This window comes from Pristiophorus japonicus, chromosome 1 (genome assembly GCF_044704955.1).
Source record: "Pristiophorus japonicus isolate sPriJap1 chromosome 1, sPriJap1.hap1, whole genome shotgun sequence".
NCBI classification, from domain to species: Eukaryota; Metazoa; Chordata; class Chondrichthyes; family Pristiophoridae; genus Pristiophorus; species Pristiophorus japonicus.
The window spans coordinates 223,551,665-223,568,423 of NC_091977.1; the positions used below are offsets into that span (position 1 = coordinate 223,551,665).

Here is a 16,759-nt window from a genome sequence, read left to right on the forward strand (position 1 = left end):
TTTCCCTGCCCCTACACTTGCTTAAAACCGGTCTAAATTTTTCTAGTTCTGACGAAAGGTCATTGACCTGAAACATTAACTCTGTTTTTCTCTCTCCACAGATGCTGCCTGACCTGCTGAGTGTTTCCAGCATTTTATTTTTATTTCAGATTTCCAGCATTTGCAGTATTCTGCTTTTGTGCTGAAGTACTACAATTAGTTGGTTGGCTCGTTAGTTTAAAACTTAATAATAGGAAAAACAAATCTCCCAAGAAAGTTACAAAATTAAAAAGGAGTCATCACTTTTTATTTATCAAGTCAGCAAAACAAAATACCAGGAAGTACAGTATTTACAGATCATTCTAGAAACTACAGCAGCATCATTTAGAAGCCGCACTATCAAAATACAGAGGAAGGCCAATCAATTTTGGTAATGTTTACAGATTTCATTTCCCCAACCCTTACAGTTGGTTTAGAATTACAACAGACTTCCAACGCATGTCCTAAACAGTCAACTTTAAAAGTATTTTAGATAACAAAAATATTTAAAAGGAGCATCCTAAACTACAATGTAGACAAAAGAAAGAACACAATATACATGGTAATCTGCAGTATCCCTGTCTCTTTCACAGAAACTGCTCCCATTTTGCCCCCTGTTTTCAACATGAAAATAGGTGATGTTAATGAATTGCTTCAAGGAACAGGTATTTGTTGCTGTTCTTTGAAAGCATCATTTCAAAAATACCTTGATCACAATAATATTTCATTTGATAATGCAAACATCTGGATCCAAACTGAGACCTAACAAGTGTGCTAAATAAAAAGTCATTTAACGAGCAACGGATTTTGACAACCCATATAGTGATTTAATTAAAGTGTTTATATAAAACAAGAGTACAATAAACTGTAAACTTGGCAAACAAAACCTAATCTATGGAATTTTTTATTCGTGTAAAGTAGTCTCACTACAACATTGTAACGCACATCTCAATACAGATGTGCAAGGGAAAAAAAAGGAAATCTACACAGTTTTTGAACAGGTATGACTGGTACAGAATGAACATTCAGTAAAGATTAATGCTGAGGTACTGCAAATTATGATCACCTTTTGCACCATCTTATCCTACATTAACAGTAATCGTTAGGACCATATCTGCTATACAAACAAGTTTTTTTTAAATAATAGATGATAAAAACCATTTTACCAGATGCATTAGTGCAAGAAAACAAAGTACTCTCTTTAGTATGGTAAGCTTTGTTCAGTACTGTATTACACACAAAAAAAAACAATCAACGTTGGTGCTACAAGTGACCTGGGCTCAATGTCTGCCAATTATAGCAACTGGGTCCAATCTGGTCCTTCATTTAAGATTCAGAAATGCTTCTAACAGACACCTGCAGATCTGTTCCTATTTTTTTTTTTTAGGTGAACGGAAAGAGTAGACTATACAGGTGATGTTTCCACTTCCTTTAACTCCTCCGGAAGTACATGTTATAAACTATAACTGGGTGGGTGGGAGGGGCCTTGAGCAGTTACAGCCTGCAACATAGAACCAATCGAGAGTTAAACTAACCGGTTAAAAATGGTGCTTTGGGTGTAAACCAACCAAGTGCCTTGAACCCAACCAGTTGTAGGCTACAATATAGCAGCTTGCAAAAAATGTCCCATCATAACATAACATTCACTGAATCAGAGGTGCCTGATCGATTCCCAGGATCCATTGGATATGCATCAATGGATTGACAGCTGGATCAAAGTAAAAATTTGGGGTTTTTTTGGTTTTCAATGTACATGTTCAATATTTTGTTTTATTTAATAGAAAAGAGCAATATGAAACATTACTTCAATGAATGTCACAATCGCTACAGTGAAGTAATGACATTCCCACAAGACCATACTAAGTTTAAAAAAAAACACAACTCACTAGATTAATGAGGCAGTCCCCAGTATTCTTACACAATTCATTTGAACACAGGAAACAATAGAGGGGGAGAGAATGGAGGGGTAGGAGAGAAAAGTGGGGAAAAGAGAGGAGACGAGGACGGCAAGAGGGCAGGGAGCGGGGAGAAGAGTGGGGCGAGGAGAGGGAGAGAAAGAGGGGTGGTGGGAAAGAGAGAGCAAAGTAGAGGGGAGAGGAGAGTGGGGACAGGGCTCCCCAGATGGCTCAGTAGGTAAACACACCACATGGTACATGACCCAGAGCTACACAGCCCAGAAGTGTCCAAAAGGTTTAATCCCTTCTGAGTTAGCTGATCTCACCTAGGTGGCAGTAGGAGGTTCTACTATTAGCCTCAGACCAGGGAGAGGTAAAAATTGGCATAGATTCCGGCTCTCGATCACGTTCCAGTGCCCTTGCATGTGGAGATATTGATGACAGGTCTGGGCTCAGCTGTCTGTCCAATACTTACCGCTCAGCCTCACACATGAAGAACAGACACTTGGATGAGGTACTGAAGGGTTAGACAAGGAGTGGAGAACATGGGGGGGTTGGGAGGGGAGAAGGAACTTGTACAATGCTTCAAGTATACTAACATAGCTCAGACTCTTTATTTTTGGTCTCAGTATCTAGATCCTGGGAGTTTTCCTTTATTAATGCTACAGGGATTGGACATGATGGCATGTCATGGTAAGAGACTTCTGTCTCCAAGTTGTCAGCATAATCTAGTTGCTCTCCCACTCTTGAAGGTGTAGTGTTATTCTCTTCACTGACATTTCCTGTTGTTGGACTGTTTTCACATTTTTGATGGTTGCTCTCACTTAGAGCCCTGTTTTAAAAAAATTTTTTAAAAAACACCGTGAAACATTACAGGAAAAGTCGATGACTGTTCAATGTTTGTGTGTATTTAAACCAATCATTCCGCGAGTATTTTGTTAAAAACGTTCTTACATGCCATGCCTCTGAATGTGACGTTCCCAATCAAAACCACGGGCAAATGTGCGGCCACAGAACTCGCAAGGGAATCTTTTCTCGTTGTAAATACGAGTCCCGCTTCCTGGGCACGCTTCGATACCTGCAATATAGTTTGTTTCAAAACTAATAACTCAATCTGGTTTAAAAAGAATTGGAATGTTACACATATAGCACTGAGATGGTAACACGGTTAAAGCGAGGAGTTATATACTGGAGACAAAACAATGTTAATAAAGAAGCTGGACCGGTTTCTGGCTGGGCTGGACACCACCTCTTTCAAAAGGAAGGTACTTCAGGGAATTCAGGGCTTGTGATCTCCTGGACTAGTTTCAATCGCCTTGATGGGTCGGAGAGGAATTTCCCAGATTTTTCCTCCCTCCCCCAACCTCCAAATTGGCCTGGGTTTTAGCCTTTCCCAGGGGATTACATGGTTTTTGGGGTGGGGTGGGGTGGGGTGGGGTGGGGAGTGTATATATTTTGATACACAAGGTATCACAATTGTGGGACAGGCTGGATGTACCAGAGGGCCTTTACCTGTCCGTCATTGTTCGGATGTTCGTATTGTTTGCACATAACCCATTTGTTTTTTTGTTTACGGCCAAAGACAGATTAACAAATCTTTCTCAAACCATAAAATATACTTTGTTGCTACTGACTGGGATGTGGGTTTGAAGCTCTGCTCAGTTCTTGATCCAAGTCATGTTCCACAAGATAATGTTAACAAAAGTACAAGGAAAGAAAGTAAAAATGAGAGAGAGAGAGAGAGAGAGAGAGTGCGAGAGAGAAAAAAAATGAAAGACAGAAAGAGAAAATAATAAAGAAAGACGCATTTATTTAGCGCATTTTACAACCTCAAGGCATCCTAAAGCCCTTTACAGCCAATGACGTACTTTTTGAAGTGTTGTAATGTAGAAAATTCAGCAGCCAATTTGCGCACAGATAATCTGTTTTCTTGATGTTGGTTGAGCGATAAATACTGGCCAGGACATGGGAAGAACTCCCCTGCTCTTCTTCAAAATAGTGGCCATTGGATCTTTTAACGTCCACCCGAGAGAGCAGACGACACCTCGATTTAACATCTCATCTTAAAGAGTGTCAGCCTGGATTATGTGGTTTAGTCCCTGGAGTGGGACTTGAACCCAAGACTTTCTGACTCACAGGCAAGACTGCTACCCACTGAACCATAGCTGACACTTAAAGAACTCGCTTGCTAAGATAGGGCCTGCTGTTATGTGCTCCCTAGCAATTTGATAAAAGAGCTAGCATTAACCTGATCTGATATCAAACCTGTACCCTTCAATACTCTCAGGGGAAAAAATACATGAAAACTGGTTATCGAATGCTCATTCAGAAATTAAACCATGCCCCAATATTTCAAAATTAGTAATTGAAAGTTTGTAGCAAGATCCACTTACATTTTGCAGCTTTGGGAGTGAAAAATGCAATTAGCTACACAGATTAATGTACAATTTAGTTTAGAATTTCTGTCAACCCGAGCAAAAATTCCAAATTGTAACCAAAACAGTCCAGCTCTCATATCCAATATGGTGGTGCACAGACTTTTGAACAGTGCTGAACTTTGAGCGCACAAACAGAATCTTATTCACCACAATCTGGCTACATACAGTGACGCCACAAATCCTGGGCAGAATGGAGATGATTGGCTAACTCCCTCGTCAATCGCTGCTGGAAGTGACTGGGGCTTACTTTACGCACACGAGTTGTGTTTGAAGCAGTTCATAGAGATTCTGTAAATAGACTTTGTTCGCTTTGCTTTCTTTGCCGAGTAATTATACTGTCTGCTGCGAGACCTGCCACAAGTCCCACCCCCTCTCCAACTCATTGGCTGACAGTGGTGTCAATAGACACTCCGCCCAAAAACACACACCTTCTATTGATAGTCTAAGAAATGTCCAAATCTCCTATGCATTTACAACCCCTCTTGAGGCAATGTGTTTAAAAAAAAAATGAACAAAACACAAGACAAGAATAAAGGAATAATAATTTTTTTTAAAAAAGGAAACACATTTTTCAAAATACGAACCTCTTTGCTCAACAATATTGCCCTTTTCTTCCTCTCTGGCCTCCTCTTCACTGCTGAACCATTCTTTGTCTTTAGAGTCCAACTGGTCCAAGTTGACACGACCAACCAATTCAAAATTGCGAACCACCTGAAATTGAAGGTGGGTGATGGGAAAAGAGGAGAGAATTTTGAACATTCAATTAATTACATAGAATTTACACCACAAAAATAGACCATTTGGCTCAACTGGTCCATGCTGGTGTTTGTGCTCCACACGAGCCTCCTCCCACTCTACTTCATTTCACCCTATCTGGCAAACTATTTAAGCTTTTTAAAACTCAAACTTTCTTCAACAATCAGTAGTCATCAGAATTACAGATACAAGAATGAAATCACTTGCATTTATACAGCGCCTATCACGACCTCGATGTCCCAAAGCCCTTTACAGCCAATGAAGTAATTTTGAAATGTAGTCACTGTTGTAATATAGGAAACGCGGCAGCCAATTTGCGCACAGCAAGCTCCCACAGCAGCAATGTGATATTGACCAGGTCATTTGTTTTAGTAATGTTGGTTGAGGGATAAATATTGGCCAGCACACCGGGAAGAACTCCCCTGCTCTTCTTCGAAATAATGAACATGGGATCTATTACATCAGTGGCTCTGGTGGAACCACAGCTGGAGTATTGTGTACAGTTTTGGTCTCTTGACTCAAGGAAGGATATACTTACCATAGAGGGAGTGCAATGAAGGTTCACCAGACTGATTTCTGGGATGGGGGGGAATTGTCCCATGAGGAGAGATTAAGTAGAATAAGCCTATAATCTTTAGAGTTTAGAAGAATGAGAGGTGATCTCATTGAAACATACAAAATTCTTGCAGGGCTCGACAGGGTAGATGCAGGGAGGATGCTTCTCTTGGCTGGGGTGTCTAGAACCATGGGTCAGAGGGCTCAGAATAAGGGGTCGGCATTTAGGACTGAGATGAGGAGCAATTTCTTCACTCAGAGGGCAGTGAATCTTTAGAATTCTCGATTCCACAGGGCTGTGAAGGCTCAGTGGTTAAGTATATTCAAGACAGAGATTTTTGGATATTAAGGGAATCAAGGGATATGGGGATAGTGCAGGAAAGTGGAGTTGAGGTACAAGATCAGCCATGATCTTACTGAATGGCGGAGCAGGATTGAGGGACCAAATAGCCTACTTCTGCTCCTATTTCTTATGTTCTTATTCAAGTGAGTGTTTTCTTGAAGGTTTGAATTTAGAGAATCCTTAATATTTTGTTTCAAATAGAAATATTGGCAACATAAAATAAACAAAAAATATTGTCTCTGTATTCATTCATCAAAATAAATATAACAAAATGAAACTACATATGCAAGGAAGTTATGCTAAACCTTTATAAATTACTAGTTAGGCCCTAGCTGGAGTATTGTGTCCAATTCTAGGCCCCACACTTTAGGAAGGATGTCAAGGCCATGGAGAGGGTGCAGAGAAGATTTACTGGAATGGTATCAGTGATGAGGGTCTTAAATTATGTGGAGAGATTGGAGAATGCTGGGGTTGTTGGAGCAGAGAAGGTAAAGATAAGATTTAATATAATTGTTCAAAACAATGAAAGGTTTTGATCGAGTAAATCCGGAGAAACGGTTTCCAGTGGCAGGAGGGTCGGTAACCAGAGGACACAGATTTAAGGTAATTGACAAAAGAACCAGAGGAGACACAGAGAATAATTTTTTTACACAGCGAGTTGTTGGGAGCTGGAATGCACTGTCTGAAAGGGTGGTGGAAACAGATTAAATAACTTTCAAAAGGGAATTGGATATATACTTGAAAAGGAAATATTCGCAGGCCTTAAGGGTGATCTAATTGAAGTGTTTAAAGAATTATAGTTAAAGAATGAGAAAGACTGCAGCTCTGCCAGATCATCGAATAGATCTTCCTATTTCAATTAGCCTTCATCATAGAATTATACATCACAGAAGGAGGCCACTCGGCCCATCATGTCTGTGCAGCCTCTTTGGAAGAGCTCATCAATTAGTCCCACTCCCCCTGGTCTTTCCCATAGCCTTGCAATTATTTTCCTTTTCAAGTATTTATACAATTCCCTTTGAAAGTGACTATTGAATCGGCTTTCGCCATTCGGACAGTGCATCCCAGATTCAAACAACTTGCTGCGTAAAAAAAAATCTAATTTCCCCTCTGGTTCTTTACATTTTTGAAATCTTTTAATGGTTCATGTATAATTGAATTCTACCAATGTACTGTGATCAGGCAGAAATCTCTGACTCAAGATCGAGCCTAGCAGTGCCAAAATGCTCATCATCCTGAGCCACTGAATCAAGAGTACGCTGTTTTGTAAAGGTAGGCAAATTAGACCCCATGGCTGTGGATATTAGATCATGTTATGGCAACAGCGTGAGCAGTATGAGCTTCAACCTGTCCTGCTGGGCTTTGACCCCAGGTGCATGATACACATTCCACTACCCATTTTGCTGAAGGCTGCTTAACAATGGAATTTCCAAGATTTAGTTATCAGACAAAATAAAACAGATGCCGAGGTCAGTGAATGATCTTGATTTGATTTACACAGAACAGATTTAAAATAATTGGCAAAAGAACCAGAGGGGGAGATGAGGAGAAATTTACAGAGTGAGTTGTGATGATCGGGAAAGCACTGCCTGAAAGGCTGGTGGAAGCAGATTCAATAGTAGCTTCAAGAGGGAATTGGATACATATTTGAAAAGGAGAAATATGCAGGGCTCTATGTCAATATGCACAGAAGCTGGGATTGTTCTCCTTCAAGCAGAGCAGTTTATGGGAGGATTTAACAGAGGTGTTGAAAATGTTCTTTTGCCAATTATTTTAAATCTGTTCTGTGTTTTGATAGAATTAGTAGGGAGGAGGGTCGGTAACCAAAGGACACAGATTTAAGGTAATTGGTAAAAAATAATCCAGGGCGGAAATAGAGAATTATTTTTTATGCAACACGCGGTTGTGATCTGAAATCCACTACCTGAAAGTATAGTGGAAGCAGTTTCAATAGTAACTTTCAAAAGGGAATATTTGAAAGGGAGAAATTTGCAGAGCTATAGGGAAAAGACAAGGGAGTGGGACTAATTGGATAGCTCCTTCAAACAGCCAGCACAGGCTAGACGAGCCGATTGGCCAACTTCTGTGCTGTAAGACTCTACGACACCAAAGACTGAGCAACAAAATTATGCTTCTCTTCTCAAGAAAAAGCATGGAGCAGCAGCTAAAATGTTGTCCCTATTTACCTGGTGTATATTTTAGCTGAAGTCTTCTGACTTCACTACCTGATCATCAGAGCATGGAACGCACTAAACTCTTGAACTGGTTCTAAGCTGCTGTGGCCATTCACAAGGTCTTTGTAGTTGCTTGTAAATTTTAGGCTCCAGGGGAACGATTGGCATTGTATCCCCCCAAAAAATGTTTTGCATCATTAATGCAGTCCATCGGACGGACACTACTAGACAGGCAGTTAGCTACATCTAAACCTGATCTTTACCCTGAAACTATTAACTTTGGATCACTTATGGGCAAGTTATGTCTTTATCTGTAAATTGTCAGTTTGATTTTTTTTTAAAGCCCCAAGTCCCTCTACATCGAGTCATTATGGCACAGAAGGAGGCCACTTGGCCCATCGAATCCATGCCGGCTCTCTGTAGAGCAATCCAGTCAGTCCCATTTCCCCTCTCTATCCCCGTAGCCTGCAAGTTTATTTCCCTCAAGTGCCTATCCAATTTCCTTTTGAAATCATTGATTGTCTCCGCTTCCACCACTCTCGTTGTCAGCGAGTTCCAGGTTATTACCACTCTCTGCATAAAAAAAGTTTTTCCTCACATCCCCCTGTATCTCTTGCCCGAAACCTTAAATCTGTGTCCCCGTGTCCTTGTACCATCAGCTAATGGGAACATCCTTTCTCTGTCTACCTTATCCAAATGCGTCATAATCTTGTACACCTCTATTAAATCTCCCCTCAACCTCCTTTGCTCCAAGGAGAACAACCCCAGCTTCTCCAACCTAACCTTGTAGCTAAAATTCCTCATCCCAGGAACCATTCTGGTAAATCCCCTTTGCACCCTCTCAAGGATTTCAGACATCCTTCCTAAGTGTGGTGACCAGAACGGGACGCAATACTCCAGTTGTGGCTAAACCAGAGCATAACTTCCTTGCTTTTGTACTGAATACCTCTATTTATGAAGCCCAAGGTCCCATATGCTTTGCTAACCACTCTCTCAAAGAGCATATAAAAAACACACACAAAAAGGTATAACTTGTTCACAATAACTACGTCATCATGGCATAGTTTGAATGAAAAAGCTGTTAAAAGTTACATGTGATTAATGTTCCTTAAGCCGTGCAGTCATCTGCAAGATCCCATACAGGCCGCTCAACAGCTTTTGCACTGTAGGTACTGCACATGCGCAAAGGTTTGGATGGGCTGCGAATTGGGGGAGGAAGCTGCGCAGGAAGCAGTGCGTCTTATGGGGCACAGTGCACATGATGTTTCTATAAAAGGCCCTATAAGTTTAGGGGCCATAAATAAAAGATTGTCAGTAATAAATCCAATAGGGAATTCAGGAGAAACTTTTTTAACCCAGAGAGTGGTTAGAATGTGGAACTGGCTACCACAGGGAGTGGCTGAGGCAAATAGCACAGATGCATTTAAGGGGAAGCTAGATAAGTACATGAGGGAGAAAGGAATAGAAGGATGTGCTGATAGGGTGAGATGAAGAAGGGTAGGAGAAGGTTCGTGTGGAGCATAAACACTGGCATAGACCAGTTTCTGTGCTGTATAATCTATGTAATTCTAAGTAAAGTTGGATGGTCATCATTCACCGGCTAATTTACATCTACCCAATGAATTGCGTCAACAATTAACCTGAATTAATCTGTGCATAAATGGCTGCCACTTTTCCCACATTACAAAAGTGACTACACTCCAAAATAATTTCATTGGCTGTAAAGCGCTTTGAGACGTCCGATGGTTGTGAAAGGCACTATATAAATGCAAGTCTTTCTTTCTTTGAATTAGTAGGGTGGAGACAGAATGAAGAGCCCAATACTATGCTTAATGGTAGAAATACACTTAATGTTAGAGCATTGATGGCATGGTTTATTCACTAAATTACACGCCAGGAGGAAGATATATTCCAGAATAATCATCAAAATTACTTTGTGCTCTTCCTGAAGGTGGTTCTCCAAATCATCTTTTATTCTGCTCTCATAATAACATAGTTGGCACTTGTACGGTTTCAATTCTTTGTGTTTTTCCATGTGTTGCTGCAGAGTCTCATCGCTGGAGCAGGTAAAGGTGCACTTATCACAACGAAACACGATTCCTTGCAAGTGTCTGGAGAGCTTCGAGCGACGGACTTCAATGGGGACAACTCTCTCTTCTGTGGAAGGAAAGATTAAAGAATGTTTGTCATTATAGACCCCCCCACCAATGGCCATCTTTAAACTCACACGAGTGAAATGCTGCTCATAAATGGATACAGAAGCAGCCATTAATATTTCAATAAGATTAGGGTTATTATGCTCTGGAGCCAAGCACTTAATGAAGATTGAGATCTGCAATTAATTTGAGGGCAGCGATTGGACACACTTATTGAAATCAATGGAATGAGAATCGGGCGGACAATCCGCCTCTCAGTTTACCCAAATCGAGAATCTACCTCCATATTTTAATGTCACAGGATGTACGCTCTGGTGTGACCAGCTGTGATGTGTCTGTTGCTGATATAGACCCACCGTTTTAATGAAAGACTTAACATTATCTGACTTTACAACCACAAAGCTACGGCAAGAATGACGCAGAGAGCACCAGTCTGAAAATATTTAAAGGGTTCAAGAAAGAAAGAAAAGGTTGTTACAGATGCTCGGGAAACACCAGCACACAATGGCCCACTCCAGTATACGTCTTCGATTGACTACTTTCAAGTCCCAAGTGCCCTTGCACAAAATGAACCTCACCTCTGTGAAGGACGATATGGTCAATCATGCTGCTTTTGTATTTGGTGTGGTACAGGCAGAGAGGACAACGCAGGTCCTTAGGACCCTCGATAGGAGGAGCTGTGTGGCTCCCCTCAACATGCATAGAAAATGTCGACCTGCAATATAAACATACAAAATATCACCGCTGACTAAAAACCTTCAAATAGGAGAGACACACCTCGATTTCACACTTAGAATCTTATTAACATAGAATCATACAACACAAAAGGAGGCCAGTCAGCCCATTGTCCCTGTGCTGGCTCTAGCCCTGCACTTTTTTTTTCTTTTTCAAGTATATACCCAATTTCCTCTGAAAGTTACTATTGAATCTGCTTCCACCACCCTTTCAGGCAGTACATTCCAGATCACAACTCACTGCGAAAAAATAATTTCTCATCTCACCTCGGGTCTACACAAGAACATAATAGGAGCAGGAGTAGATCATAAGGGCTTCAATACCATGGCTGATCTTCTGCCTCAACTCGGATTCCTGTCCGATCCCAATATTGTTTTTTTTCACCAATTCTTAAATCTGTGTCCTCTGGTTACTGAGCCACCTACCAGTGGAAACAGTTTCTCCCCATCTTCACTATTAAAACCTTTCATAACTGTGAACACCTCTATTAAATCTCCCCTTAAACTTCCTCGCTCTTTAAGGCATTGCCTCTTGCTGGGGAGATATGGTCCCACAGGCACCTTTCACCCTCCAGAGCCTCCTAATAGTTGAATGATATTGCTCGAGTGTGTGTCACGTTGGTTGATAACACAACACATTTAGAAAATTGGCACAGAAGTATTCAATGATCAGCAGTGAAGGTACCCAACTCGAGTCTACAAATATAAAACAGTATCGTCTCAATGGCTTGGAACAGAAAGGACAGATTTGGATGCTGGACGAGACAAAACTGGCTTTAGTATGAATAAATGTAGGTAGAGTTACAACTGGGTCCAGCATCCTGGATATCTTGAGATGTTCGAATTCAATTAGATGGTCAAAATAAATGTGTGTGTGTCTGAAGGATGCACCCATTTTCTATGTTTTTCCATCCTTCTCCCCAATAGGACGATGTGATTTTGGATAACATTGCTACATAGAAAACTCTCTGAGCTCTTATGAAAATCTCCAGAAACTAGAGTCTGTCAGCTTTTTCAGCAACATCTTAGGAAGATTAAGAGAGAGATGAGTAAAAGTGGAGGGCAGAGAAACCAAGGCAAAAAACAAAAAGGGCAACTGAATATAAAGGGGCTGCAGGAGGGGTCAAAACTAAAAATCATGGTTTAAAAACTAGGATTAAAACACTCTACCTAAATGCACGCAGCATTCGAAATAAAGTAAATGAGTTGACGGCACAAATCATTACAAATGGGTATGATTTGGTGGCCATTACAGAAACGTGGTTGCAGGGTGGCCAAGACTGGGAATTAAACATACAGGGGTATCTGACGATTCGGAAAGATAGACAAGAAGGGAAAGGAGGTGGGGTAGCTCTGTTAATAAAGGATGATATCAGGGCAGTTGTGAGAGACGATATTGGCTCTAATGAACAAAATGTTGAATCATTGTGGGTGGAGATTAGAGATAGTAAGATGAAAAAGTCACTGGTGGGCGTAGTTTATAGGCCCCCAAATAATAACTTCACGGTGGGGCGGGCAATAATCAAGGGAATAATGGAAGCATGTGAAAAAGGAACGGCAGTAGTCATGGGGGATTTTAACCTACATATCGATTGGTCAACTCAAATCGCACGGGGTAGCCTGGAGGAGGAATTCATAGAATGCATATGGAATTGTTTCTTAGAACAGTATGTTACAGAACCTACAAGGGAGAAAGCTATCTTAGATCTGATCCTGTGTAATGAGACAGGAAAAATAAACGATCTCCTAGTAAAAGATCCTCTCGGAATGAGTGATCACAGTATGGTTGAATTTGTAATACAAATTGAGGGTGAGGAAGTAGTGTCAGAAACGAGCGTACTATGCTTAAACAAAGGGCACAACAGTGAGATGAGGGCAAAGTTGGCTAAAGTAGACTGGGAACACAGACTAAACGGTGGCACAATTGAGGAACAGTGGAGGACTTTTAAGGAGCTCTTTCATAGTGCTCAACAAAAATATATTCCAGTGAAAAAGAAGGGTGGTAAGAGAAGGGATAACCAGCCGTGGATAACCAAGGAAATAAAGGAGAGTATCAAATCAAAGACCAATGCATATAAGGTGGCCAAGGTTAGTGGGAAACTAGAAGATTGGGAAAATTTTAAACAACAGCAAAGAATGACTAAAATAGCAATAAAGAAAGGAAAGATAGATTTCGAAGGTAAACTTGCGCAAAACATAAAAACAGATAGTAAAAGCTTTTACCGATATATAAAATGGAAAAGATTGACTAAAATAAATGTTGGTCCCTTAGAAGATGAGAAGGGGGATTTAATAATGGAAAATGTGGAAATGGCTGAGATCTTAAACAATTATTTTGCTTCGGTCTTCACAGTGGAAGACACAAAAACCATACCAAAAATTGCTGGTCACGGGAATGTGGGAAGGGAGGACCTTGAGACAATCACTATCACTCGGGGGTAGTGCTGGACAGGCTAATGGGACTCAAGGTAGACAAGTCCCCTGGTCCTGATGAAATGCATCCCAGGGTATCAAAAGAGATGGCAGAAGTTATAGCAGATGCATTCGTTATAATCTACCAAAATTCTCTCGACTCTGGGGAGGTACCAGCGGATTGGAAAGCAGCTAATGTAACGCCTCTGTTTAAATAAGGGGGCAGACAAAAGGCAGGTAACTATAGGCTGGTTAGTTTAACATCTGTAGTGGGGAAGATGCTTGAAACTATCATTAAGGAAGAAATAGCGGGACATCTAGATAGGAATAGTGCAATCAAGCAGACGCAGCATGGATTCATGAAGGGGAAATCATGTTGAACTAATTTACTGGAATTCTTTGAGGATATAACGAGCATGGTGGATAGAGGTGTACCGATGGATGTGGTGTATTTAGATTTCCAAAAGGCATTCGATAAGGTGCCACACAAAAGGTTGCTGCAGAAGATAGAGGTACGCGGAGTCAGAGGAAATGTATTAGCATGGATAGAGAATTGGGTGGCGAACAGAAAGCAGAGAGTCGTGATAAATGGGTCCTTTTCGGGGTGGAAATCAATGGTTAGTGGTGTGCCACAGGGATCGGTGCTGGGACCACAACTGTTTACAATATACATAGATGACCTGGAAGAGGGGACAGAGTGTAGTGTAACAAAATTTGCAGATGACACTAAGATTAGTGGAAAGCGGATTGTGTAGAGGACACAGAGAGGCTGCAAAGAGATTTGGATAGGTTAAGCGAATGGGCGAAGGTTTGGCAGATGGAATACAATGTCGGAAAGTGTGAGGTCATCCACCTTGGGGGAAAAAAAATAGTAAAAGGGAATATTATTTGAATGGGGAGAAATTACAACATGCTGAGATGCAGAGGGACCTGGGAGTCCTTGTGCATGAAACTCTTTTTGGATCCTTGTGCATGAATCCCAAAAGGTTAGTTTGCAGGTGCAGCAGGTAATCAGGAAGGCAAATGGAATGTTGGCCTTCATTGCGAGAGGGATGGAGTACAAAAGCAGGGAGGTCCTGCTGCAACTGTATAGGGTATTGGTAAGGTCGCACCTGGAGTACTGCGTGCAGTTTTGGTCACCTTACTTAAGGAAGGATATACTGGCTTTGGAGGGGATACAGGGACGATTCACTAGGCTGATTCCAGAGATGAGGGGGTTACCTTATGATGATAGATTGAGTAGACTGGGTCTTCACTCGTTGGAGTTCAGAAGGATGACGGGTGATCTTATAGAAACATTTAAAATCATGAAAGGGATAGACAAGATAGAGGCAGAGAGGTTGTTTCCACTGGTCAGGGAGACTAGAACTAGGGGGCACAACCTCAAAATACGGGGGAGCCAATTTAAAACCCAGTTGAGAAGGAATTTCTTCTCCCAGAGGGTTGTGAATCTGTGGAATTCTCTGCCCAAGGAAGCAGTTGAGGCTAGCTCATTGAATGTATTCAAATCACAGATAGATAGATTTTTAATCAATAAGGGAATTAAGGGAATTAAGGGTTACGGGGAGAGGGCAGGTAAGTGGAGCTGAGTCCACGGCCAGATCAGCCATGATCTTTATTGAATGGCGGAGCAGGCTCGAGGGGCTAGATGGCCTACTCCTGTTCCTAATTCTTATGTTTTTATGTTATCACTGCACTGGAAATACAGAGCTGGTAAAACAGATCTTTTGTTTCAGGGTTTTTATTACATGGGGTTTGCACCGGTGCGTTAGGGGATCGCATTCCATAATTCCGTCTGTAAGTGGGATAATCAGCGGATAATATGAAGGAACAGCCCGCCCTATTATGTCACAACCAATGGCTCAACAACGAGAATATAAGCTTCTGAGGCCCAACTTTCTCAAATCCCATTTCAATGGCACTTGGAACGATTTAGATGCATCTCCCGAGGGTTTTAATTTCCCCCCCTTTCACGTCGAATCTGTCCAGCCAGGCTAGCAACACCACTTCCAAGACAGCAGCCAGAACTTGCTGATCATGTTTGTTGTGTAAGGGCATTAAAGGTTATGGAACCAGGACAGGTAAATGGAGTTGAGGTACAGATCAGCCATAATCTCATTGAATGGTGGGACAGGCTCGAGAAGCCTCCTCCTGGTTCTACATCATCGCTCAAAGTTTAACATTTGCATTGACCTTTTTTGCTACGCTCCATTTTTGTTCTTACCTGAACCCCGTGAAGAATGGGCAATCCTTACATTTGTAGAGTTTCTTCCCGCAATGCCGGTCTCGATAGTGGCGCCTCATGCTTTGAATATATTCAGAGTTAAACTGGCAGAACTCACAGCTGAAATATCCCTTGGTTAATTGCTCAGTGGAAGCAGTTGGCGATGGTACTGGGATGGGGCTGGATCGGTTTCTCGCCATTGCAGCTGTCTGGTAATGGTTAAGCTGCTGCTGAACATCTGGTGGTTCAGAGTATGAAGAATCTGTACGTGAAGAGTTGTTGAACACAAACTGTATGAAATCCAAGGCTTTTCTTCATTAATTCCCACCCCTCCCACCGCCTTCAGATTGTAAAACAACTTTGCAAAAAGCTCGAGATACACCAAACAAGACCCCAAATTTCCCCATTATAAAAACCATCACGGACCAGTTCGAAACCCATGCGACAGAAAGCCTTGGGAAAGCAAGTACAGCATCTGAAACCCCTTGGAAATTGCAGGAGAAGCAAGGGAGAGCAAGAAAGCGGTTTAAAATTAAAATGGGAAGAATTTCTCCGGCTCTATGACTCAGCATCAGATGTCGGGGAAATTCCAGCCATTACTCAGGTGAACAGTGTTCAAGATGGAAGTACCTTTTGCCTAGTGTCAGGTAACAAGCCAATTCTTGGGGAGGGTTACCAAATTAAACCTGAAATCGCTTACAGGACATTGTAGTGCATCCAGCTATTTTGGTAATCAGTTAAGGTTGTAGAAGGAATTTGGAAGAGCAGTTTCTACTTTCATTATTTTATTAATAAATAATAATGAATGTTGTGTGCTATTGTACATGGCCAATCAGTACAGTGTTCACGGATAAAGAAAGTGCGAAACAGAACGTTGACCATCTCCTACCTTTGTTTCTGACGAAGGGGAATTTTAAGAAGGTGGGGTCTGGAATAAGGACAGAGTAACAACTGGGTCTTATAAAATTTCCGAGTATGCTCTTACAAAAAATGAGCTATTAACAATTCTTAACAAAAAAGAAATAAACAAAAAAAAAACATTTAGGCTCAATGC

General features: G+C 41.3%; 1 protein-coding gene across 12 annotated transcripts in view; it reads right to left on the bottom strand.

The window, feature by feature from the left end:
- Positions 1-269: 269 nt before the first annotated feature.
- znf462 (zinc finger protein 462) overlaps positions 270-16,759 on the bottom strand; it is a 100,438-nt gene continuing 83,948 nt past the window's right edge. For 10 of the 12 annotated variants that reach the window (XM_070886843.1, XM_070886752.1, XM_070886769.1 and 7 more), the window contains 7 exons: positions 16,595-16,633; positions 15,706-15,967; positions 10,914-11,050; positions 10,113-10,336; positions 4,936-5,062; positions 2,868-2,991; positions 270-2,745 (listed from right to left, as the gene is read on the bottom strand). In XM_070886843.1, the coding sequence (XP_070742944.1) occupies positions 2,508-2,745; positions 2,868-2,991; positions 4,936-5,062; positions 10,113-10,336; positions 10,914-11,050; positions 15,706-15,967; positions 16,595-16,633 (1,151 nt within the window). In that variant the 3' untranslated portion in view covers positions 270-2,507. The remainder of the gene's footprint in view (positions 2,746-2,867; positions 2,992-4,935; positions 5,063-10,112; positions 10,337-10,913; positions 11,051-15,705; positions 15,968-16,594; positions 16,634-16,759) is intronic. The other 2 variants (XM_070886852.1, XM_070886835.1) reach the window with 1 other exon arrangement.